Raw genomic sequence first — 23,565 nt, forward strand, 5'->3', positions numbered from 1 at the left:
AAAAAAAAAAAAAAAAAAAAAAAAAAAAAAAAAAAAAAAAAAAAAGGCAAGGGGAAAATTTTGCCTGATCATACCAATTTTTTTTTTCATCTTTCCCCAGAGATGCCCATTCACAGGCATTTCAATTCAATTTTATAAGCACCTGGGTAGACCATTTTGAGGACAATGACAAAAGCTGATCACTACTGCACAGAGTCTGCTGTTTCTCTAACACTGATTTCTTTCTTTGTTTTGATCAAATTAATTGGGTTTCTTGGCTTCTTCTCACTCCCTGTAGGAAAAGGTCATTGTTGCAGTTACCTGCCTCAGCTGGGGCTTTACCAATTGAATACACAGGTGCCTGTCAAGTACTAATATTCTCCCTGGGCCTACCCCCTGCCCTGTTATTTTCTTTTTCAAAATTAGTAAAACTCAAAAAAGATTGTGCACCAGGGATTCCCTTCTCCACCCAGAAACACACACACACCCACAGGAACTCCAGCACTTGATGGAGTGTTGGAGATTGATTGCAAACCACTTCAATGCAGGAGTGAAGAAAATACCTTATAAATCTTTAGAGTTTTTTTGCCTTTTTACACCAGGAAACACTGGGAAAAGGTGGCTCTTCTCCAGTGTTTACCCTGTGAGATGCAGAGAATCGTCCCTGGTGTGTGCAGAAGTTCAATGGCCAACTCTAACCACCTGGGTCACCTGAAAAACATACTACAGGAGAAGTAGGTTTTACCAAGCATCTAGATTTTGAGACAACAGTTACCTGAAATCTTGAGCCCTGAAACAAGAATGAAAAGCATTCACTAGAACTGCAAAGTGTCTCAGGAAGAAATGCTAGAGGAAAGGTCTTGGACGACAGAATAAACTGAATGAACTTCTGGTAACTTTCAGAGCACACTAGTACAGACATTCTTATTACTACTCCAGGATATGAATAACTAAGATATTACAAAGAAATTATTCCATAATCTTACAATCAAGACTTTTTTTGCAATCTGCCTAATAAAACTTAAAGTAGGTTGCTTTTGTTTTCAAATTAATTGAACAGTAAAATGAGCTGTCCTACAAAACAGTGTGAAACAAGGAAATACATTTGCCTGGGTCACTGTTTTGCATCAGTATGCAAAATCAATTTACACGTACCTGTTTCCCAGGAACAATGGTATAGACAGGCCAAGAAAAGACAGTAATTAAGGAATAATTTTCCTAACAATAAATTATCAAGTTGCAGAGTGGTTGGTATTAGGGTGTTATTCAGTAAGCTAGGCAATTACTAAACTTTTTGGTTAATACTAGGGAAGCAGTGCGGAAACTAGCTATCAAAGTGTAGGGTGGAAATCTGAGAATGTGGGTGCACAGGATTTTGTGAATGAAAGTGTAAAAAGATGTAATGACCATTCTCTCAGATTAACCCTGCAAAGTCAGCCCAGCCGGTCAGACAGACTGCTTGCCTAAGAATGGTAATAATAGATTACCTTGGTTTGTGTTTGCATACTTACACAGGCTCACAGGCTGTAGAGACAAAGAACACCTTTAGAGAAGACCATTGGCCAGCCCTGTAGCAATAACATCTTCAGAATTTACAAGCAAAGATGTTTTACATAATTGTCTACCAGTTACTCAAGCCAGGCCACAAATTTTAGACCAAAGACAAGTTAGCTGTTACTTTTACACTGAGAAGTGACTGTTCTTGCCAGTGATATTTTACAGAACTGACAGAAGCATGGCCTTGAACAACCTGAATTAATTAGAGCTGCTTTGAGCAGGGGGGTTGACAAGGTGACCTCTGTACATCCCTTCCAATCTAAATTACTTTGTGATTCTGTAAGCATCTGATAAGACGAAACTGGTACACTGCAATGAAATCCTTCCCTAGTCCGCTCATTTTTCCATCAGCACACCTTGACAGCTCAGTTATGGCTTCAGGGCCTCCCTCTCCTGAAAAACACAAACATGTCTTGCATTTGACCTTCCAAATTCAGGGGAAGATCTTAGTGAGCTACATTTCTTCATACTTTTTAACTTCAGCTGTGGACCTGCTGCACAACTGTACTCTTTTGACATAAAAAGTTCACCAGTTTATTATTCCATGCTTTCCTTTGCTACATGAAATGCCTAGCCAAGGCTCTTAATAACTGATAGCAGTTAATAACTGATAAGTAGAATAACAAAACCAGAATATCCACTAAAAGGATAGAATGATTCTCCAGAGCCAATGTAAGGGTTGGGAGAGAAGCCAAGTCCTTATCTTGAGTCTTGAAAAGTCATTTGGGGCCAGATTTTATTACATGCCCATGCAGCTTTGAGATACTGAACACGTGGAGGCTCTCAGATGCTATAGAAATGGCCTCAAGCTCTGAAGTATGCTAGATCCTGTCCTGATTGCTTTCCAAACAGTCCCTCTTTCCAGGCCCTTGTAACAGAAACTGCTACACCCGTTTGAGTTGCAGCCAGGGATGCCAGCCCAAAATACTGGCAACACCCTTAGACAATACAAGTCCCCCACTGCCAGAGTCATTAAAAAAGAATTCATAGCCTGTCACCCCATTTGAGGCAAAAAGGTGGCACACATGTGTCTGTCCCCTGCATCTGCTCTGCCAGAGCTGCTGCTTGGTACAGTGAAATAGGCCAGCCTGCATTTTCTTCCATCAGGCTAACTAGCCAGACTCTACATCCACCACGCAAATCCTCTGCTCCCTGTCAAGGCACACAGCATCTCCAAAGAGACAGTGTCTGAGATATTCACAGGACTTAGACAAGGCTAAGAAGAACAAGGCCCATGAAAATAACAATAAATCCTTTACAAGGCACAGATCAAATTAAACAAAAGAAGAGCAGCATTGTTTCACACATCTGAAGTGCTAGAGGGACTGGCTGCGAATGCTTAGACAGAATTCTGTGGAAAGTGACATACACAAAACAAGGCTTTTCTTACGTCTCTATGTCCCCAGCAGATAGATGGCTTGGATTTGATTTCATATTATTTCTTAGCAGCTAAGTTGCCTGGTGGAAGCCAAATGGAGTCTGGCTCTTTGAGATACTTTCTGCCAGAGCTATTACCTGTTCTAGTTTACTCTGCAGCAGCATACAAAATCCTACATGTGATTTTTATCAGTGGTCTTATGATTTATCATACACTGCATGAGCCTTCATAGACTAAATTAGACATAGGAAAATCATGTTCAAGACCTCCATCCTGCAGCTGTTTTGACTCTGGCTGTCCTTTCAGACACAGCTCAGGAGATTAGTCACTGAAAACTGCAGCATGCGTCAGGCAGGACTGCACAGTACCAAATGAGGGTTACACTTGGTTTGCTGCCTCCCTGTGAGACCTCCTGGCTGAGCTCACTCTCAGGTAACCTGTTTTTACCTAGGCAGCACAGAATGGATTGTTTTCCCTTCCATGCCCTCTTGTTTCCATTGATTACACAAAGGCAACAGTGTCAGGCAATTTTGGGATAAGAGCGCTGGGTATAGCATCTAAGGGTCAAGCACAAAGATGGCCTGATGTCAGGGTACTTTGGATTGTCTCCTCCAGCTCAGGGTATGGTACAGTTTGTACCAAGATTCCCAACCTGACAGGAAAGGAACAAGAAGAAATCTGATCAGTGTCTTTGATCCACAAGAATCATCAGGAACTGTCAAATTGGGAGATCAAAGCAAGCAGCAGCTGCATGCCACTGCAAACCTTCTGTCATATCAAATTCTCAAAGTTACTACTGCTCTTTGCTATCCTGTTTGCAAGAAGGCTGACAAGCTCACAAAACAGATCTACGATACCAGCAATACCTGACAATTTACCTTTCCAGTCTACTTTTCCACAGGACAAAGATCTGGCTTTGGTGTCGCAGGTAGGCAGATAAAACCTGCTCAGCCCCTTGCTCTGACAGCCATAGCCCACTGTACCTAAAGGAGAGCATCTGATGCCAGCGTCCTGATGGGAGAAAAGGCTGAAACTCACCCAGTGCTGCAGATGCCTATGCTTAGAACTGAATGGCTGTAACCCCCAACCCAGACTTTGCAGGAATATTGTATGGCATCTCTGCATCTTCAAGGCAGCAGGACACAGTGCCTTGTCCTCCTGCTCATTTCTACTCAGCTGAGACAGAGCACCACCAGCAGCCAAGAGCTTTAAGGCTCTTGAACAATACGATTCACCCTCTAGTGGATGACACGGGACCTATTTACCTGCACATAAATTTGGGTAACCTCTGGCCAAGTGGGTAAATTCTGTCCAAGTCCGGATGACGTTTTGCTCTTCTAATAGTTATGTTCTTCTCCCTGTTATACTCTTTGAACAAGTCAATAAAGCCAAATGATTAAGACTACATAAAAGCCAGCACATAAATCCATGGTATAGGATCATAGTAACACTTTTTAAAACAGAGGAGCCTCCAACTTACAGTAGCTTACTGCCATGCAGGAAATTAGCAAGTACATAAAACAGAAGGTAAATTTAACAGGTTTTATTAAATTTACATATAAATTACATTCCTGTGCATCTTGCATGATTCTATTGTTAGATACATCCCATTCTGCCTTGAGTGAAAATGTTCACTCCTCGCAAATAGGTGAGAACGCAGATTAAAAGATACACAAATCTGCTAGACCACCTAAACCAGATAAGAAGTTTTGGCTTCAGGTTTCCATAATATCCCCCAGGAAAAGCCAAACAAGAATGACATAAGCATATTTTTACCACAAGTAAGGGATTCAGACCCATCACATCTCTCCACACCAACATTCCCACTGGATGAGGGATGCTCTTTTAAGTGCTTTTCTTGATTGTTACCATTTATACTGCTCAGCATCACCAAGAGGCCTCAGAATGTGTAAACTACCTATCTTCCAGAGGAATCTGGATCAGAATTTTCCAGCTGCTACAAGGAAAAATTCCACAAGGCAGTCCAAAATAAAGGCTCGCAAAACATACACACGTAGATTCCAGGTCCTCTTCATCCACATCCTTCTGTCTGCACTCTGCTGGCACTCAGCTTTAAGGCGGATCAGGTACTGTATCTCTCCAAGTGATGCTCAGAACTGGCAGCTCCTTAAGCAAATGACAAGTTCACTTTTTCAGCCTGGTGGGCATCCCTTTGGAGAAGGAGATTCACTGCAGCACTTGATACAGTGCAAAATGCGTAAGGCTGTCAGATATTGTACCCAGAATAAGCACAATCAGAAAGTTTGCAGATGCAAAAGTAATTTTTTGGACATCTACTTACCTGTTTTGGGGAACCAGTGAGAAAGTTGGTATTTTCAGGACTAAAAACCCTAAGTCTTCAAGTTACAATGAAATTCAGCAGGATGGGGAAACTGAAAACCCAAGCCTAGAGTACTCTGAAAACTGGAAACCAATTGTATCTTGTAATTATGCTTTTCTTCATAAAGATCAAATTTCTTTCACCATCCTGGCAAGATAATTGCTACTGCCAAGAAAAAAAATATATATTTGTCATACATCAGTTTTGAGCTTCCTTTAAGAGCAATATACTTCAAAATCATGTTCTGCTGAAGGGACTAAAATGAGATTTGTTGGGTTCAGACTTACGGAACCAGTCTGACATTTTTCATTCCCTATGTATAAATTAAGCCACCAAGTTTTGTTTCTGAAGCTCACAACATTCCACAAGAGAAGTTCTCTGAGAAAGACAAAATTAAATGCCAGGTATGCATAGCTGTAGGACACACAACGGCTGCAGACCTTCTCTGGGCATCCAAATATTCCAGTGCCTCCAGTGAGGCTCTAGGATCTCTGTACTGGCAAACAGTCAGATCACAGGATGTGTAATCAAAATACTTCTGTTAACTAGGTGGATTGCTGCTCTGTTTGACAGCATTTGCAGAGAGCTGCACAGTCAGAGGGGGTCCCTGAACTGCCATTGACTGTGTCACTTGACTTGTGCTCAACTTGGACAACACTCTGCTCCTAAGGCTGTAACCACTGAGGGCCTTTCCCCCATTCGTTTTAAGTAAGAGCATGCCAAAAGCCTGTTGTTAGCCTTTTCTGGTGTAAGAGTCTTCCTTGCTTAGTACACTGGACCAGCTCCAGGTACTGGCAATGTGGCCAGTAACTCCTCTGCCGAGTTCTTTCTCTTTTGACCACAGAGGAAGAAGAGAGCAGTTGAGTGGCGCATTATCTAGCAATTAAGTCCACAGCACATAAAGCGTAGGAGAACCTGTGGACACACCAAGGAAAGCATCCTCACCAGGAACAGGCATGTTCTGCTGCTGAGTTGTAGAAAGTGTTTGAGACCTACCTGGCAGACAGAAACATGGGCTCCCGAAAACATCGAGTCAGAGAGAATATGAGGTTTGTGTGGTTGAGATCAAATGAGTTAGCTACAGTCTGGCAGTGCAACACAGGCAATTCCTACTTTCTGTCAGAAGAGAGAGATCTTTACATAAGGTTAGTGGGTCAGTCAGGAGTTCTGCCCTTCTCTGAAGGAGATGGGCATTTCCACTGTAATACAAAACCTTTTTTTTTTTTTTTTACAGGATACAGCTGAAGATGCGTATATTCAATTACAAAGACCTGAGTTCAGCATTCACAAGAATAAGCAGTTTGGGAGGGGTTTTTTGACAATGGTCATACTGATATTGTTACTACCGTCCATCCTGCACAAAAAGCAAAGGACTTTTATTCAGAAAAAAATACAATCTGGATAATTAAAAATGGAAATAAATTCAGCCAGCTGCTCTGATATGACAGCAGACTGGTATGAACATAAAGTGGTTTTCGGTCCTAAGTCCAGCAGTCACTCTCATGGCAAATGCTGTCGTAGAGGCTGTTTATATGAAGCGATGAGTGGGCATGCATACACTTGGTCAAAGAAGGTGGACACAAGCTGGTGTTTTCCACAAATTCCTTTTTCAGGACAACACAGCAAGGAAAAATTCTCTATTCACTTGAGTAACAGTCCAACATGATATTAAGAACCAGGACTTCTCTAAGCCATCTTCCATTCTTCATTATAGGACACTTCCCGGAATGATGCAGGAAAAAAATCAAGAATTCAGAGGCGCAGCAGCCTTGGAGTCAGGAGCTGGATTGTAGCTTGTCTATGAATAGATAGGGTCCTGTGAGCACACAGCAAATGGGTGGGCCATGTTTCTGTTATTACCTGTCTTGGATGCTGGGAGATGATTGTTTGGGCACAAACGCTTCGCTTGACCATGGAGAAAAAAGGGTCAGTATATTGCATATAGATGAAGGTAGTTGTCCCTCTGACAGATACTTTCTGAGCAAACAACAGTCACATGTATCAAGTCCATTCCTGTCTGGCTGTAGGCCAAACCAATTTCAAGTCCTAGACTACTCCAAGCTTGGACATATGACCACAAGCTAAGCCAGCAGCTCTTTAGATGGTGACCACAGAGCAGAATGTGTCAGAGGCATAGCTGTACACAGCCCACAAAACTTAACCTGCTCCAGGTTTCAGATGCCCGTTTTGGAGCGGATCCAGTTTCGATAGTAAGTCACTCGTGTGTACACTCCTGGTTTATTTCGCTTTCCACATTCATCTCCCCAGCTCACTATTCCCACAAGATACCAGATTCCTCTGGAGTTCGCATGCACCAGTGGCCCCCCAGAGTCACCCTAAGGAGAAAAATGTCAACAGGCAGGAACAAAGTTAACAGTGTTCACCTCACTAATACAAGTCTTAAATTGTTGTGTTACAACTGATAGGTATTTTTCTCTAGACCTCAGTTATAATTCAAGTTTCACAAAGTTTATTGGCAAGACAGAGGCTGACAGCCTATGTCTAATTCAGTCTCTCCCAGTCCATGCCCTTCCTTATATCTGTATTCGCTCATATGTGCATTATACATAAACCCCAAGCACTGAACTTCGGACTTCAGCCCATGAGCCATGAAGCTCTTCATTTGCATCTGTCAAGATACCAAAACCCATAAACTTTAGACACCCTAAATTGTATTTTATTTCTAGAAAACATCCCTTTCCACTCCACATAGTTTCTTTTTAATATTACCTAGAAATAAACTTACCTGGCAAGCATCCACCTGCCCTTCCAAGTATCCAGCACACAACATTCCAGGTGTTATCGCTCCACCATATACTTGTCTACTATTACAGATCTCAGTACTTATAATTTTCACTTCCGCTTGTCGAAGCTGATTAACACTATAGCCTAGAAGGAGAAGTGGCATAACAATTTGCAGGCAGAGTACACAACATAAAACATGTAAAGATTAGGAGTAGACAGATTTTCCTACAGTTGTTCTGCCATCACAGGCAATTAAGGGAGCTATCTGGACAATGTCTCAGAAACAAGAAAGTTCCCCCCTCCACCAAAAACCCTCATTTGCTCCCAAACATAACTCTTCTCTCTTTCATCATCACTAGATACTCTTTAGCATAATGCACAAAGAGATTTTTGTACATATTTCAGTATTAAATTCAACTGCAGGCTACAAGATACATCCTTGATATCACTGGAAACACAGGGCACATGAAGGAAAGAGACACTCACCATCATTTTCCAAAGCTCCCCAGCCTGTAACAAAACAGGAAATGTTGTCTGGGAAAACATGAGATGCTTCAGGAAGACACACACTGTGCACATCACTCGTGAACTCAATAGGAGAGGCAAGTTCCACAACAGCCACATCATGCTCATGATCAAGGATAACATCACCGTATCTTTCATGAACAATAATTCTTCGGACAAATTTTTTCTGTTTTGGAGGTCTCAGCAGAATCCCAAAGCTGGCAGTCCACCTCCGAGGGTTAGTTCCCCTGTAAGATATTTGAGGTTATGTCACAGCCACACAAAATATGATCCCCAAAGGAGCTTAGCTCCCTTTTTAAGCATCAAAAAGCATCGCGACCAGGTTTGCCTAAGACAAAGAGAAGATGTCTGTATCTTTCAGCAGATACAGACATTAGAGGAGCACAGAAGGTCAGAGCACCCAAGAGTCCTGAGACCCGTGGGATCAGAAAGGCGCTGATGACTTACTCTCTAAAGCAGTGGGCTGCTGTCACCAGCCAGGTATTGCTGATGATTGATGCCCCGCAGCGGTGGGTCCCGTCCAGCTGGATGCTGGCCTGCCATGGCCATTCTCCATCCCGCGCGCGCTGCCCACCGATTATTCTCTCCACTCCCGTGAAGGAGAATGCCTCTCTTCGTATTCCACAGCCTGTCAAAGAAAAGACAGCTCTGCTCTAGCTGACTGAAGGCCCTCATGGCTGCACACACACATGTAACAGGGCAGGGTGTCTGTCAAGGGATGGCCTTCAACTAAAGCAGGGAAACCAAGTGCCATGATCACAGGTGTCTCAGGATAGATGGAGGGCAAACAAAGAAGTTTGGTAGAAGAGTCAGTACTTTTTCATTAAACCAGTTTCCAGACACACCATCCTATATGTACTCCCATGGGAACTGAAAGCTGTGTATCTGAGATATTGAAAAAAAGGATTTTGTCAGGTCACCTCCAGATTAACCTTGACATCAGCAACAAAAAAGTAGTGTCCTCTTCCTCCAGCAATTTACTTACAGCCCCTGTGCCAACAGCACAATCATGTGTTATCCATCTGAAAAAATTAGATCCAATTCTCAGAGTCCATTTGAAAGCTAACATGCAAAGACCATGCAGGGAACTGGTGCAGTCCCCTAGGAGGGTACTTATTCCGTCTCCCTTTTTCCAGAGGAGCTTTAAGACCTCAAGGGGGAGCACAGAACAAGAGAAGGACTGAGAACTTGCCAATCTCCAAGGCTGAGTCACTGCCTTGCTCTCACTGTGATCAGCTCTTCTCCCTCTCCCACCCTCTGCCCTTTCAGCTCAAATCTGACAGACATCTATTGTCAAACGTTTCTGCATGGAGGAGGGGACAGGAGAGAAATTGTTTCTTGAAGGATTCCAGCAAGAATCTTGGCCCACAGAAACTTTAGTACTTGTGCAAACTTGCTAACAGCAGCTTATCTATGTGCCCAACTTCCCATAACCAACATTAAAGCAAGTACTTCCCACCACTAAGTCAGAATGCTTTATTCTACAAACAGCACAGAGCCAGCAAGACTACAAGAAAATTATCTGAAGTCTTCTGTGTCTCATACACTCTCTCCTGCTCTAATATCTGGAATAAATTCTTTTTTCAACTCGTATCATAAAAACATAAGGAATTTGTAAACGCAGAACCTCTAGAACCATGTCCCTGAACCTTTACTATAAAGCATTTGTACTTACAGTTGTTTAAAAGGTTGTCTCCCTTTTTCTTATTCAACTCTGAAATGAATACCAAACACCACAGTGAGTATATGCTCAAATGCTCCATGATCTAGCACAGAGTCCCTCCCTGTACCCAGCAAACACAAATTAAATGGCTTGCATTGCTACATGCAAGTGAAGTATGGTAAAAGGAGTAATTTGCTATAATTGGAGAAGTTCAGTGAAGCCTCTGTTCATCACTGAAAGTGCAAGGCCATAGGATACATCTTTCTTGCCTTAGCTCAAAGCTAACCAAAGCAGCATACGACTGCAAGTAGGTCCAAGTTACATCTACACATATAACGTTCACAGTCACCAGCTAACATCCACAGGCATCTTTTCAGCTTTAGTGTGGCAAGGTGGTCAAAACAGTCTTAATTAATCCTCAGTGCTGAGATTGACTGGAGCTAAACTGCAACATTTCAAATTTCTTTCCTACAAAAACCCCTCTGCCAGATTGTGATGGTAACCAGCGACAGATTCATGGGACAAGATCACTGCCCAGGGAACCTCATGTTTTGTTACAAACACAGCAGTCTGTCGCAAAAGAAATGACAGAGAGTGAAGAAGGGAACCATCTCAGTCTTGCATTTTTTAATAGTTTGTTGACTCTGCATTTCAGTGCCTGGTGATACAGGTTCTTGTTCAGTTCACTGTGTGCCTCAAAGTAGTTTGTGAACCCATGGTCATAAAGGTGGGGTTTTTTGATGAATTGAGGGAGTGTGTCTCATTCAACACAACTAGGTCATACAGAGAAAGCCTCTGATGCACAGAGGAGAGCTCACACTCATAAGATCAGTACCTGTGTGTTTTAGTGGTTTTCATGCTTCTTCTTCCAAGTTCCCAGGTTGTCAACCTAACATACAGTTTTGAGAAGGAAAAAAAAAAAGAAAAAAAGAACAAACCACCACCAAGAAAAGCCCATATTTGCATACTAAAGTGAAACTAATTACACTATGAACAGCAAGGTATGAGGAACAAATTCCTAGCTGAAAACACAAACCCAAGGCACTTGCCTGTGAGTCTAATGGTAGACTGGTCAACGTCCAAGTCCGTTGAGATTGTTTTCAGCCTTCTGCGTAACACACGGTTGACGTGACCCCAGGCCGTTGCTTCACTGTCAGCAGAGGCAAATTTAAATACCAGAACAACAGATGCAAGCACTCCACCAGGATCTGGGCTATAAACCAACACAAACAGAGTGGTGTTGTCCTCTTTGCCCACTAATGCCCTTGGTTCTGCTTTGTAGTGTCTGCCTGTTTATATGAGAACTGGTCTGGTTTGCACAGACATCTAGAACAAATAGCATAGCTGTGCACAAGTAAAGGAAGATTTTTTATTTTTTTCCCCAGGTAGCAAAAGGTTCTCGCTATGACAATGATCAGAGGGAATTTTCTGGAAACTTTTATAAGCAATAGAGCTGGGAAGCAGAGAAGGAATTGCTCCCTTTGACCTCCACACAGATCCTAGTCAGTAGGGCACAAATGGCAGTGGTAACAACACAGTAAGTTAAAACTCTTCAACAGATATCCAGTATGCCATTCCTAACAGCCATTGAAAAGATCCAGTTTAGAGCCATAGAAGTTAAAAAGGTCTTTTGGCATTTCTTTCCATTTAAGTCACTTGTCCGTTTATTGGCCAGTTTGATCCACTGTATTTAGATACAACACGTTCAATAGCTTTGAGATCACTTACTATCACTATAAAATAATGAGCCCAATATTTAAAGCAATAGCCTAAAGGAAAACCAACCAAAGCCTTGAGGCAAAGACAGGAGAGATGCAGCTAAGCTGCTCCAGTGCCTAATTGCACAAAGTACCCATAGTGAAAATAAGTATGGAAGAGATAGGTGGTTAGATCAACTTAAAAGGTATAAAGAGGTCACTTGGAGTATAGCTCTCAAATTCTGAAATTTCAGTTGATGTACACTATGGGAAGCTTTTGGAAGAAATCAGCATCAGACAACAGTTTAGAACATTTTAAGCAAACTACTCATTCCATACGGAGACAAGTAAAGGCAAGAAAGCCCAGAAGTGCTATGAAGATATTTGTGGGAATTTTGGCATTCTTTGTTGTTTAAGGAAAAACACTGCACAGCAGATTTGAGCATTACAGAAATACAACTCCAAAATAAAGTATCGTGGAGGAGAGGGAAGCAATGGCTCTTACCACTAAGAGTGATGCATAATTACTCAGAGGAAAGACTTAAAAGCTCTCACAAAGGACCTTTATACCTGTATGTCCCACTTGCCTCCTTCCCTCTACTGTATCTATGCCCATGTTCCCTTGTCTCTATCCCTGTATCTCACACTGGACTCATTTATTCCTTCAGGCCTTTCCAGAGAGGGAGGAGAATAGTCATCTCCTACTGTACACCATGCAGAGTGGTAAACACCAGCCCAAGCTTCCATGGGAAGCAATAAGTGTAGCAAAGACCTTACTCGGCATCTCTCAAGCTGTTAACTAGCAGTGGAGACAAGGATCACCCAATAATCCAGTTGCTGCATCACAGCCACAAACAACTGGTGCTCAGGAAATCAACCTGCAGAAGTATAAGGCCAAATTTCTCTTCCTTGCTGACCTCTGAAGGTAACTGAGCCCTCAGAGCACTGGAGGAGAGTGACAACCAGACAAGGCTTAGTCACCCTGCTGATGTAGCCCAAGCATAAGCAACCAGAAATGCTCCATATGGTCAAGTGGTAGGAAGAAAATATATTTAACACATCCCTTCTTATTCCAGACCATCACATTACTTACCTTAGACTGACAACGTGGGACTTGATGTATCTTTTACTTAGAAAGGATTCTTTGAATACTTCAGACATCTGTTAAAAGAAAAGGGTGTGTTGAAATACGCCTGTCATAAATACATGCTTTCATGATATAACAGTCTCATAAGCCTCTGAAGCACGAGAAAATGCTTTCAGATTTCTGCCTCTACACCAAAGCTACCATTAAATTTCCATCAGAGGATGCAGATCCAAAATAAACAATTGAATTGGCCAGTTTCACTGTTCATTCTGCTCTGTGCTTGCCTGTTTCACCCCAGGGCTGCTGGAACAGACAGCACCTGTGCTTACCATCTGCTTGTGCACAGTCAGCAACACATCTTTAACCCACTACAGCAAGGTTTAGATAGGTAAGGGCCAGACACATAAGGATAATGTAAAATCACCTCTGACTATTTCCAATCACACAATTGCAAAACTCCTCACCGTAGCTCAGGCATGAACAGAGAAACATCTTAGTTTACCATGGTTTCAATCTCTTCACTCAGGTTCCTGAACTCATCTGTGGTTTGCCTTTCGTACTGAGGGTCGTAGTTGACATTGCTGATCAGGAAAGACAAATTGTAATATCTGTCTTGATCTACAGGGGAGAGGAGAAAAAAAAAAAAAAAAGAAAGGTAGTTGATCTCCTTTGGTACAGTTCAAAGATGGCACAAGTAAGGGTTCCAACTGTGATCCTGTCAGTGGAATTATAGTTTTAGCAGCACTTTGGGAAAAGGGAGGTCTGGACCTTGCTGATGCTCCATGAACCAGCTAGGGGTTAATTTCTTATTTGAAGACCATCCAAAGTAGCTGCAAATTACACCCACTACAACATTTCTCTGGGGTCCTTTTTCTTGTTGGCCTGAGGTGAGCACAGCACGAGACAAACCAGCCCACATATGTCCCTTCTGACTCAGTAGACACACTCACTCCTCCCTGGCTGCACTCTGGCATGTCCCTGCCCCTCTGAAAGGCAGGTGACATGGAACCATTTGCATCCATTCAGCAGCTGGGTTATGTTTAAAATCTGGTTCTCTGGTGAATGGCAGAGGGGCCCCATAACATAGGGCTGGCAAAAAACAAAGCTAAGATGTAGCTCTCCCACTGCTTCTTCTAGTGTCCTAATGCAAGCCATGAACTCATCAACTCTTGGTGAGCTGAGATGACAACATTCCAGCAGGAAGGCATTTCAAAACCACTCACACTTGTATCTCAGAGACTGGGAATGGAGTGACTTGGCTTCATTCATGAGCCAAGTGACTGGGAATGGAATGACTTGGCTTCATTCATGAGCCAAGTGACTGGGAATGGAATGACTTGGTTTCAAGTCCTGATGGTTGGACTTGACAATCTTAAATTTCTTTTCCAACCCTAATGATTCTGTGATCTGCTACTGAAACTGAGCCCTTGGCAACCAGGACTGACTCCTAGGCTCTGAAATGCCCAGGAGCCCTGCCCTCTCTTTTTCTATAATGTTCTCTTCTAGGGGTGCCAGGTTACGTTTCTGCAAAAACACCATTAAACACGAAGCTTACTCTGTGTAGCCTGAGTACTGGACACACCTCTGGCTTATACAGAAGATTGTTATCCTTTGGTTCACCATGGATACCAGTGGAGGCACCAGAGCAAAATGAGAAAAAAAATAGAGGGTTAAAACCCCTAATTCAAGTAAAGGGAACTTCAAGTATTCTTGCAGGTTTTCAAATCAGTTCAGATCTTGAATAGGTTTAGAAAGTTTTCTCATGTGGGTTCTATGCCAGGGGTGAATCGTATGCCTAAATGATCAGACAAGACAACAGTAGCAGGTGAAACACAACAGATTCCTGAAGTCGTGACAACAAGAAGAGTGGTGCACTTACCATTACACAAAAAAAATGTAATCAAGCCAATGATGAGGGCTAAGCCTAATATCACCGACACGACAATGACTGCTATCTTCCATGGCTCTAAACGCCTCTTTGCTCTGTCCATCTGGATCAATATCTGCATTGAAGAAAACAACATGGAGAAATTCAGCTCTAGCACAAAGACAACAGTACATCCTAGGAGTACATAGCTTAGCTCAGCTGAAAAACTTCACAAAATGAGGCAGTTTGGGAAGGACCCTGGATTGCCTATTTAAACTGGGTCCCTCTACAGCAGGTTGCTCCAGGCCTTGTCCAGTTGAGCTTTTAGTATCTCCAAGGACAAAGATATCCCAGTCTCTCAGGATCCCTGGTCTAGTCTCTGCCCACCCTCATGGCAAAAGCTTTATATTTAGTGGGAATTTCCTGTGTTCTAACTTGCCTCAGTTGCCTCATAGACACCCTGAGAAAGAGTTTTGCAGGTATTACTTGTAGAGGCAATTTCTCGTCAAGAAATATTATACGTATTTCAAGTGCAGCAGACTGCCCACACAGGTGCTTAAACTGAACGTAAATGTAATAATTCATGACTTACGAAATATCTTCTGCACCAAGGATACTCCAGGCTACCAGAGATGCCATATAACATACAGCCTTGGTTATTTTAGTTGGTATGAGTAGTAATATTCACTGATTCCCTACAGGGTTTGGGGTTTATTGCACCAAAGCCACACATACATTGTAAGAGACCACATGCTGTCCCCTGCCAGACAGTCTGTGAGAGAAAGAGCTACTCATGTGAAAATGCGACATGGCAACAAGATCAAGATTCAGGGACTTGCTGAAAACCAACAGCAGATCTGTAAAGGAGTTGAGAACTTGAGTCACACACGGAAAAAGGTGCACAATCCCTTCTCCTCCACTTATGTCCTCCAGCGCAGCATTAAGCAAGAGAACATTCAGAAAACTGCATTTTTGCAGACATCCTCAGTAACTTTGTAGAAGGATGATGCAAACCCCTAAGCATAACTATTTAGGATCCCCAGTAATTCCACAGCACACTATGTAGTAATTGTCATGTCACACATTGAGTCTCCACATCATGGTCTGCATTAGTATAGGGTAACAGAAAAACACGTGAGATAATCTCTCAGACATGCCTGGAGTGACAAATGGCAGCAGCCAGCCCTGGGGAGGAAGGCTGAGCTGGCTAGTCACCACTCTGTTTTCCACCCACTGATCCATGTTTGTATTGTTGAGGACCAAATATACTAAATGCTGTTTTCCCCTTTTCAGACCTATGGTACAGCCATTTCTGAGCAACATCTGAGAAGGTGGGGGCAGGAGGAGGCAGAAAGGCAGGCAGACAAAAGAGGTCTTTGCAGGTTTTCTGACTACAAGGTGTCAAAGAAAAAGTCACAGTAAAAACAGAGCAGGATACCTGTAGATGTTCTGTCTTAGTAAATGATCTGAGTGGGCAGCTGAGCAGTGAAAGGGTATGGTGCACAAATCCAGAACAGCAAAAGACAGTGAAGTAGTGAGAGAGCAGAATGGTGTTATACGCTGTGCTCTGATGGCAAGAAAGCCAAGTAAAGGCACAAGCAAGAGATGGCAAGCAAAGCAAACAAAAATCAAACCAAAAACTAACAACAACAACAAAAAAAGCAACAACAAAAGAGACAGCACTGCAGAGGAAGCAGCTGAGAGGTATGTAGACAGTCAGGGTGTGCTCAGCAAGTGACAGGGAAGTTGAAAGCAACTAAAAGTTTAATCTCCTCACATAAAACCTTGGGTTTGGCTAGTCAGAGTGCTGTCAGGTATCCCAGTCCAGTCCATTGCTTAAGAAGGGAAGCAGGGCTAACTTTTACCTGCTGAAAGAGGGGGCATACTGGAAAGAAAAAGTTCAACAGGATAGCTTCAACCAGCATCACAACTGCAGGTAGTCACAAGCAGCAGTTTAGTGTTACCAAAATACACAGGATAGGTGACCAGAAATAAGTCTTCTGCTTCGGAGTCACATACTACAGAGGAGCCCAGTACCTCTCCTTCTGTTTTTCCTACTTCACAGGGCAAAATTCTATTCTGGCAATGCACAGCCCAAGTTTTCTCCCCACTCGAGTGGCTCAGCTTTCTGATGGCAAGGCTTGGCAAAGTAGACTGTCAGGCAGTTGATAGGAGCCTGAAATCCCAGGCTGGCCAAGGTTATTTTCTTTGTAAACTCCAAGTTGCAAGAAAAGCACAGAAATAACACACACTAGAACTCAACTGATTCCAATAAGGCCTTGATTTCTCAACATCTAGACCTTCACTGTATAAACTATCCACTAACCCTGAGGGTTTAACTGATGGAGAGATTCAGATAAAAACCCAAGACCAGCGGGACTGTTCTGCTTGTTTCTTTATTTCACTGCAACCTCCCATGAAGCACTCCCGTACTCATCTCACAGCTCACAGTCTTTCACAGTCCCAGCTTATGGAATTGCAGCATACCTCATGGGCAGTGAATTATAACCCTCAAGGACAAGCCTCTTGGCTCATCAGAACAGCCCACTTCAGCAACATGCCTCTGCCCCTCCGTAGCTAGCCACCCCTCATGCTTGAAAGATGCTGCTTTAGCATCTGATTTTGGTCTTCTCACTGGAGAGCTTTTGCTTCCAGCCTGAGCCTCTATCAACCCTCTCAATCAGACTGATTCCCTGTGCTGCAGCTGTCCTCATCCCAGTGTGCTTCCACCTGAATGGCAGCTGGAGCACCATCCCTTCATTGCTCTTGGCACAGGGAAAGCACAGCACAGTCCTCCTGGCAGCGTGTGGGTGACTCTGCAGATATTGGGACAACATTACTCTGGTATTATAACTGCTGTGTTTCTTGAAATGCATACAGATTTCCTCAAGATATGGCTTTATGCCTCAGCTACAGAACCTTAAGATTCGGAAAACCAAGCATCTCACTACCTGTGGGATTCATGATCTCACAGGCAGCACTGTCCTTCCAACAGCCTGTCTCTACTTCCTTTGTGTGCAAATACAAGCTACAGCAACAAACACTGGCAGCACAGACTTGCTTCTCCTCCAGCATTTCAGAACTGCTTGTTCTCTACAGGTCACACAAACTTGCAAGGGGAAACAGATACCTCAGGAACTGCTGTAGTGCCAGGGAAAACAAAAACATGGGAGATGAGGAATAAAAGCCTATTCCACTTCTGATTCTAATTTGTTTGAATTTTTTTCAGAAAACAGTCTAAAAGAAGCACTTCCATATGTTTCTGCTTTCATATCACAGACTGGTTTAGGTTGGAAAGGACTCTAAAAATCATCCAGTTCCAACCCCCCCCTACCATGGACAGGGACACCTTCCACTAGACCTGGTTGCTCAAAACTGCATCCAACCTGGTGTTGAGCACTTCCAGGGATGGGGCATCCACAGATTCCCTGGGCAGCATGTTCCAGTGCCTCACCATTTTCGAAGTGAAGAGTGTCCTCCTAATATCTAATTTAAATCCCTCTGTCAGTTTAAAGCCATTTCCCCCTTATCCCTACACAGTCTTGTAAAAAGTCCCTCCATCTCTCCTGTGGCCCCTTTTAGGTACTGGAAAGTGCTATAAGGTCTCCTTGGAGCCTTCTCATCTCCAGGTTGAACAACCCCAACTCTCCCAGCCTGTCTTCATAGGAGAGTTGTTCCAGACATTTTATCATCTTCATGGCCCTCCTCTGGACTCAGTCCAACAAGTCCATGCCCTTCTTATGCTGGGAATCCCATGAAGAACTGGGTGCAGTACTCCAGTACTCTGCAAGATCAGAGCAGAGGGGTAGAATCACCTCCCCAGACCCTTTGGCCACACTTCTTTTGATGCAGTCCAGGACATGGTTGGCTTTCTGGGCTGCAAGTGCACCTTGCCTGCTCATGTTGAACTTCTCATCAACCGACACACCCAAGGTGTCCACCAACATCCCCATATAGGTAAATAATTTGCGTGTAGGGTATATATTTGTGTATAGGATATACAAGTTAATGTGGAAATATCTTTTCAAACCCAAAAAATTTTCCTCCCTTTAGCAGGATATTTTCAACTTCCAACTTGCTAAGATGAGTAACAGAACAGGAAAAAAATTTCTTTTGCAATGGAAGCACCAAGTCTCGCCAACTCCCACAGTGTACAATTGCCAATATCCTTCGACTGTACTTTCTGTGTGCAGAACCCAGCTCAGCAGACCCCATATTTTGGGGGTTTTTTGCCTATTTTATCTCACAACTAGGTTGGCCTACCTCTGCTGAGACAGAGTCTAGGATGGTTAGTGAAAGCCAGTCCTTGTTCAGATTATGTCCACTCAACACATTCATTATTCATACACATTACACCTCCAACTAACTCTTTGCTCCCGTAACCTTATTGCTATTGGGCCAGAGAGGGCAAGCTTGTCATGCTCTACCAGAATAACCACCTGACAGGGATTCCTGTGCTTGGGACATCCAGCTCCATAGTTAAATACTTTAGTGGCAGGTGGGACCCCCTGTTTAGGAATCAGACATGGTCTTCTCTGCACTCTAGTAACCAAGCAAATTTTGCTCCATCAACACTGGCTGGCCAGAGAAGCACTGATCCTCTGCAGTGCTGATGAAAGCAGAAGCAGAAATTATTTCATTGCCTTCAGCCATGGATGCATGCTTTCTTTCTTCCTGTGGCAAAGAGGCAGTGCTTAATAGACAGGCATTTTCCTCAGAAGACCGCCAATACCACAGCTCTCTGCATAGATGCCTTCCAGAGTCAGGTGTTTTCTACAGCCCCACGTTTTGCTTCCTTATGTCACAGCCTTTGACTTTTTTTATTACCCAAACTCCAGTAAGCCGCAAACTAACTCTTAGTGGGGCAGACAGGGGAATTCAGGTAACGCCAACCCATTCACCTTCTAGCATGAATGAGATAACTCTCATACTGCAGGAGCAAACCTTAGCAAGAGATCAGCACCCAAACTCCACTGGGACACCTGGAAAGCCAAATCCTCTCTGCTCTGAAAACCACCTCGTCACAGCTTATGTCAGATGGCTGATAGTCTGCAGTGAATTAGTGAGAAGTTTCAAACCCAAGATCTTTTAGTTCAGTACGGAACTGCTTATCTTGGCAGTGCTGTCAGCAAACAATCCCTGTTTTCATTGAAAATGTGCGCCATCCCCAAAGGGCCCAAGGTAATCCATGGAGACAGCAGCATCTCTCCATTTCATACCACAGTTCATTTGGGCCCAGAAAAGCAAACTATTAAGTCTCCTAGTTTACACACCTTGGTTTTGAGCCAAACACTGTGGTTTGATCACCAAAAAATTATTCCGTACTGAAAAAAAAAAAAATCCAAAAGAATTATTATGAAAATAGCTATGTTTTTATAGAATTAAGTATTTAAAATACACTAAAGCTATGTTTAGATAGAGATATATTAGATCAAACCTTGATACAGGATATTTTAATAAGTGAAATACAGCAAGAAGTAAAGCTACATTAATAATTATTGGCCCATTAGGAAGAAAAGTTGTACTGAAATTTGACGGAGCTAAAATTGTCTGGTCTTCCTTGTGAAACCAACTGGTAAACACATAGGATTTCAACTTTTACTCCTGATCAGCACCAAATGAATTTTTTACCTTTAATTTGGAACATTTACCCAAAAACAAAAGACAAGCACAATACTCAGGTGACAAACTGTTTTTCCTCTGTCATCATGTACCGAAGTCCCTAAGAGGTTACTGTATTCATTCACAACGCAAGTAATTAGTGTTCAGCTCCCACCTCTGCCCGACAGCATTTGATTCACTGTATTGAGTTTATCCATCTCTTCTGGTTGAGTTACCTTGAGTTATGAAAAGCCTCATCAAGAGATTCCAGCAAACTGATCAGAAAATTTCTGCTCAGACAAGAAAAGGAAGTATAACTTCATCATATGTCCCTAGTCGCCGAGCTGCTGGATAAGCAGGGAACAGCTACCCTGTTCTGTTTTACAGATCTGCCCTCGACATTTTTTTACTTCTTAAGATAAGCCCTCATAGCACCCCAAACTAGATTTGCCTTTAGATTGATGTTTTCTGGTACTAGCTGTTTACTAAAGTGCTTTGCCACACTCTGCATAGATGAAAACATGCAATCTCTTCTATGTGATCTGCTGCTGCCTTCCTATAATGAATTTATTATTGAACTTTTTATCATTATACACCTACTAACTGATAATCCAATACTCTCAGAAGAGCCAGTGGCAGAGGTTGGGTGGCACATCTGCTGAGGAGGATCTCTCCACATTTATGGTCATGTCCAGTTTTTCTAGTCAATGTTGGATTCAGGCACACGTCTACAATCACTCTTACTAGACACTCTTCACAGGATAACTGAACAGCTTAATCTGCTGTCCTGGTGGGTGAGATTGGAAAATCCAAACTAGATCCCTTAAGATATCTGCCTTGGCAGGGTGTTTGGGAATGGCAGCAACTGAAATACAACTGGCTTAGTGCAGGAGTCCTAAGCAAAAACACAGGGCCACAAAGCAAGATTTAGGCTGATTTCACTCCCACCTTTACCACAAGCAACCACACCAACCTAACACATCTCCTGTATTCTTTTGTGGCATACTCAGGACACATACACTTAAAAGAATGAGACAATAACCTCTACTACTTTGAGAACTGAAAGATAGTTCCTGCTGAAGTACTGTGAGACCCTTGTTTGGATGAGGTCAGTTACCTACCAGTCTCAATTACTCAATGTTTAATTTCTCCTAAAGCAATTCTGATACAATGGAAGACTTCCAAACATTGAAGGGATCTGCTGAGAGAAACGAAATGTGTGTTCTTCTATGCGTCACACTGAATCAGCTTGATCTCCCCACACCCTTGAACATCCCACAAAAATAGTAGGTGCTGCATGCCACCCCTCTGCAGTCAGATAAAGCATCAGTAATGTATTTGCCACTCACTAATTGAGCTCCTCCTCTTAACTCTGCTGTTTTACCAAGGTCTTGCTGCTTCCCAAGAGCACACTTTAGCTGGGCAAAGACAACAGCTCCAAATACTGTTCTTGTTACTTGCATCAAGATTCTAGGGCAGCATTTCAATCTCTGGGATGCCTTACCCACAACTATGTCCTTGATGGCAAAATAGTGCTTATACAGGCTTCCCTGATTATTGGATCACCTTTGCAATCAGCACAAAAGATTTGTTCCTTACTCTCTCATCCATTTGGCATACAACTGTTTGGAAGTTAGGAGTTCTTTAATTGTTGGAATAGAGCTAGGCTCCTGTACCACTTCAATGGACTGTGGGACGTAACTGTAATGTCAAAAACTGAAATATCCTTGATCAATACTGTATCTTTCTACAATTGACTGCCACAGCCAACATCTAAAGACCCCCATATTCTGAAATCAGCTTTAATAGAAGTAGGAGGGCTACTCACTGCATAAGGACTTTACAATCTGCATCGACATGTCAAAGGTCATATCAGTGTAAAGAAAATATTAGGTACAAGCCATTGATTATAGTTGGTTTAGGATAAGGTTCTGTAACTTCTACATCATCTTAACCATTCCAATTTCCACTTCCAGCTCTGTTGGTCACAGAAAAGTATCTTGTTCTGTTAGTTTGGCAGTCACAGATTATGGCAGTAGATCTCTGCTTTTCAGCCTTCAAAAAATAACTCTGCCTGCCTCCCTTTGTCCTTCTCCGACTGGTTGAAATCTACTCCAAAAATGAGGCACCACACCAGCAGTTGTAGTCTTTGTGGGTTTTCAGTGTGATTTTCATTCCAAGACAAGGCGGGTGAAATGGTCAGGTGCCAGATTTGGTGTGTTTCCAAGCTGATTCTGCACAGATTAACACTTCACTGGCTGCATACAAAGTCCATGAAAATAAGAGCACAAGAAGCTAGTTTTACCAGCTGTACTCCGCTCATCCTCTAGTTCAGCAGTTGAGACTGCAACACATTCTAACTGCACCAGCACAGACAGTAGATCAGAGTCAGGGCACAGTGAGATGAATCTCACCTACTCTCCACATAGGCCACCTCAGTTTGTCACACCACGCTGCAGAGGAGCTGGGGAATTCTCAGAAAACAAATGCATTTTAGTTGAGGGGAAAGGCTGAAATATCAGAAGGATTACTGATGGATGAAAGGCGGATCAAATCAGAAGCAAGCTCAGAACTGGTGCCATTCTCCCCACACTCTCAGTCAAAGCTCAAACTGCCCTATAAATCTACACATGATATAGCCATGCCTCCTAAAGTACCAAGGAGCAAGACAGAAGCATGTGGCACTCACCTCTGGGTACCACTGAGAGGTTGGCAAAAAGCTCTTCTGTCCGGGAGATGCACTGTCCTGAACTCCACAACACACTGTGCAGCATCTCAGCATAGACTTGAGGCTTTATCTCCTGAATTAAGAAAGAAAGGAGTCATAGGCAAGTCAGAACAAACAAGTCCAGCAAGTCTCAGTGACAGAGGCTTACCCAGTAGTATGATTCCTCCCCTAAAACAATAACAATACACTTCTTTCATCACACCCTTCATCCAGGAATCCTGAAGCCTTTTCAGAGCATTAGCTACACCCTGCAACACCCCAAATCAGAAGAGCCATGAAAATTTTGCAAGGACGCGGAGTGTATTTCCTTCTTTGGTATAATTAAGAACAAATCAGAAATTATGGGCAGGACCAATGCAGAAAATTTGCATGTTCAAAAGAGACGATGTTCAGTCCT

General features: G+C 42.9%; 1 protein-coding gene across 1 annotated transcript; it reads right to left on the reverse strand.

Annotated features, from left to right (window-relative positions):
* Positions 1-7,429: 7,429 nt before the first annotated feature.
* Positions 7,430-23,222, reverse strand: LOC114062188 (transmembrane protease serine 11E-like). The gene is made up of 10 exons (XM_027893354.1): positions 23,130-23,222; positions 14,852-14,975; positions 13,475-13,590; positions 12,979-13,046; positions 11,238-11,401; positions 10,201-10,239; positions 8,973-9,153; positions 8,487-8,752; positions 8,002-8,144; positions 7,430-7,591 (listed from the first exon to the last, which is right to left on the reverse strand). Exons 1-10 carry the CDS (start codon positions 23,220-23,222, stop codon positions 7,430-7,432), a joined length of 1,356 nt encoding a protein of 451 aa, XP_027749155.1.
* Positions 23,223-23,565: the final 343 nt, after the last annotated feature.

This window comes from Empidonax traillii, unplaced genomic scaffold (genome assembly GCF_003031625.1).
Source record: "Empidonax traillii isolate 1590-97213 ecotype Southwest subspecies unplaced genomic scaffold, ASM303162v1 scaffold386:size1297806, whole genome shotgun sequence".
NCBI lineage: Eukaryota > Metazoa > Chordata > Aves > Passeriformes > Tyrannidae > Empidonax > Empidonax traillii.

Coding starts and splice junctions, on each gene's coding strand:
- LOC114062188 (XM_027893354.1), bottom strand. CDS start 23,222: ATGCTGAGATGCTGCACAGTGTGTTGTGGAGTTCAGGACAGTGCATCT. Junction 13,047..13,474: donor GTGAAGAGATTGAAACCATG/GTAAACTAAGAT, acceptor TTCTTTTAACAG/ATGTCTGAAGTATTCAAAGA. Junction 11,402..12,978: donor TCCCACGTTGTCAGTCTAAG/GTAAGTAATGTG, acceptor GTTGGTTTATAG/CCCAGATCCTGGTGGAGTGC.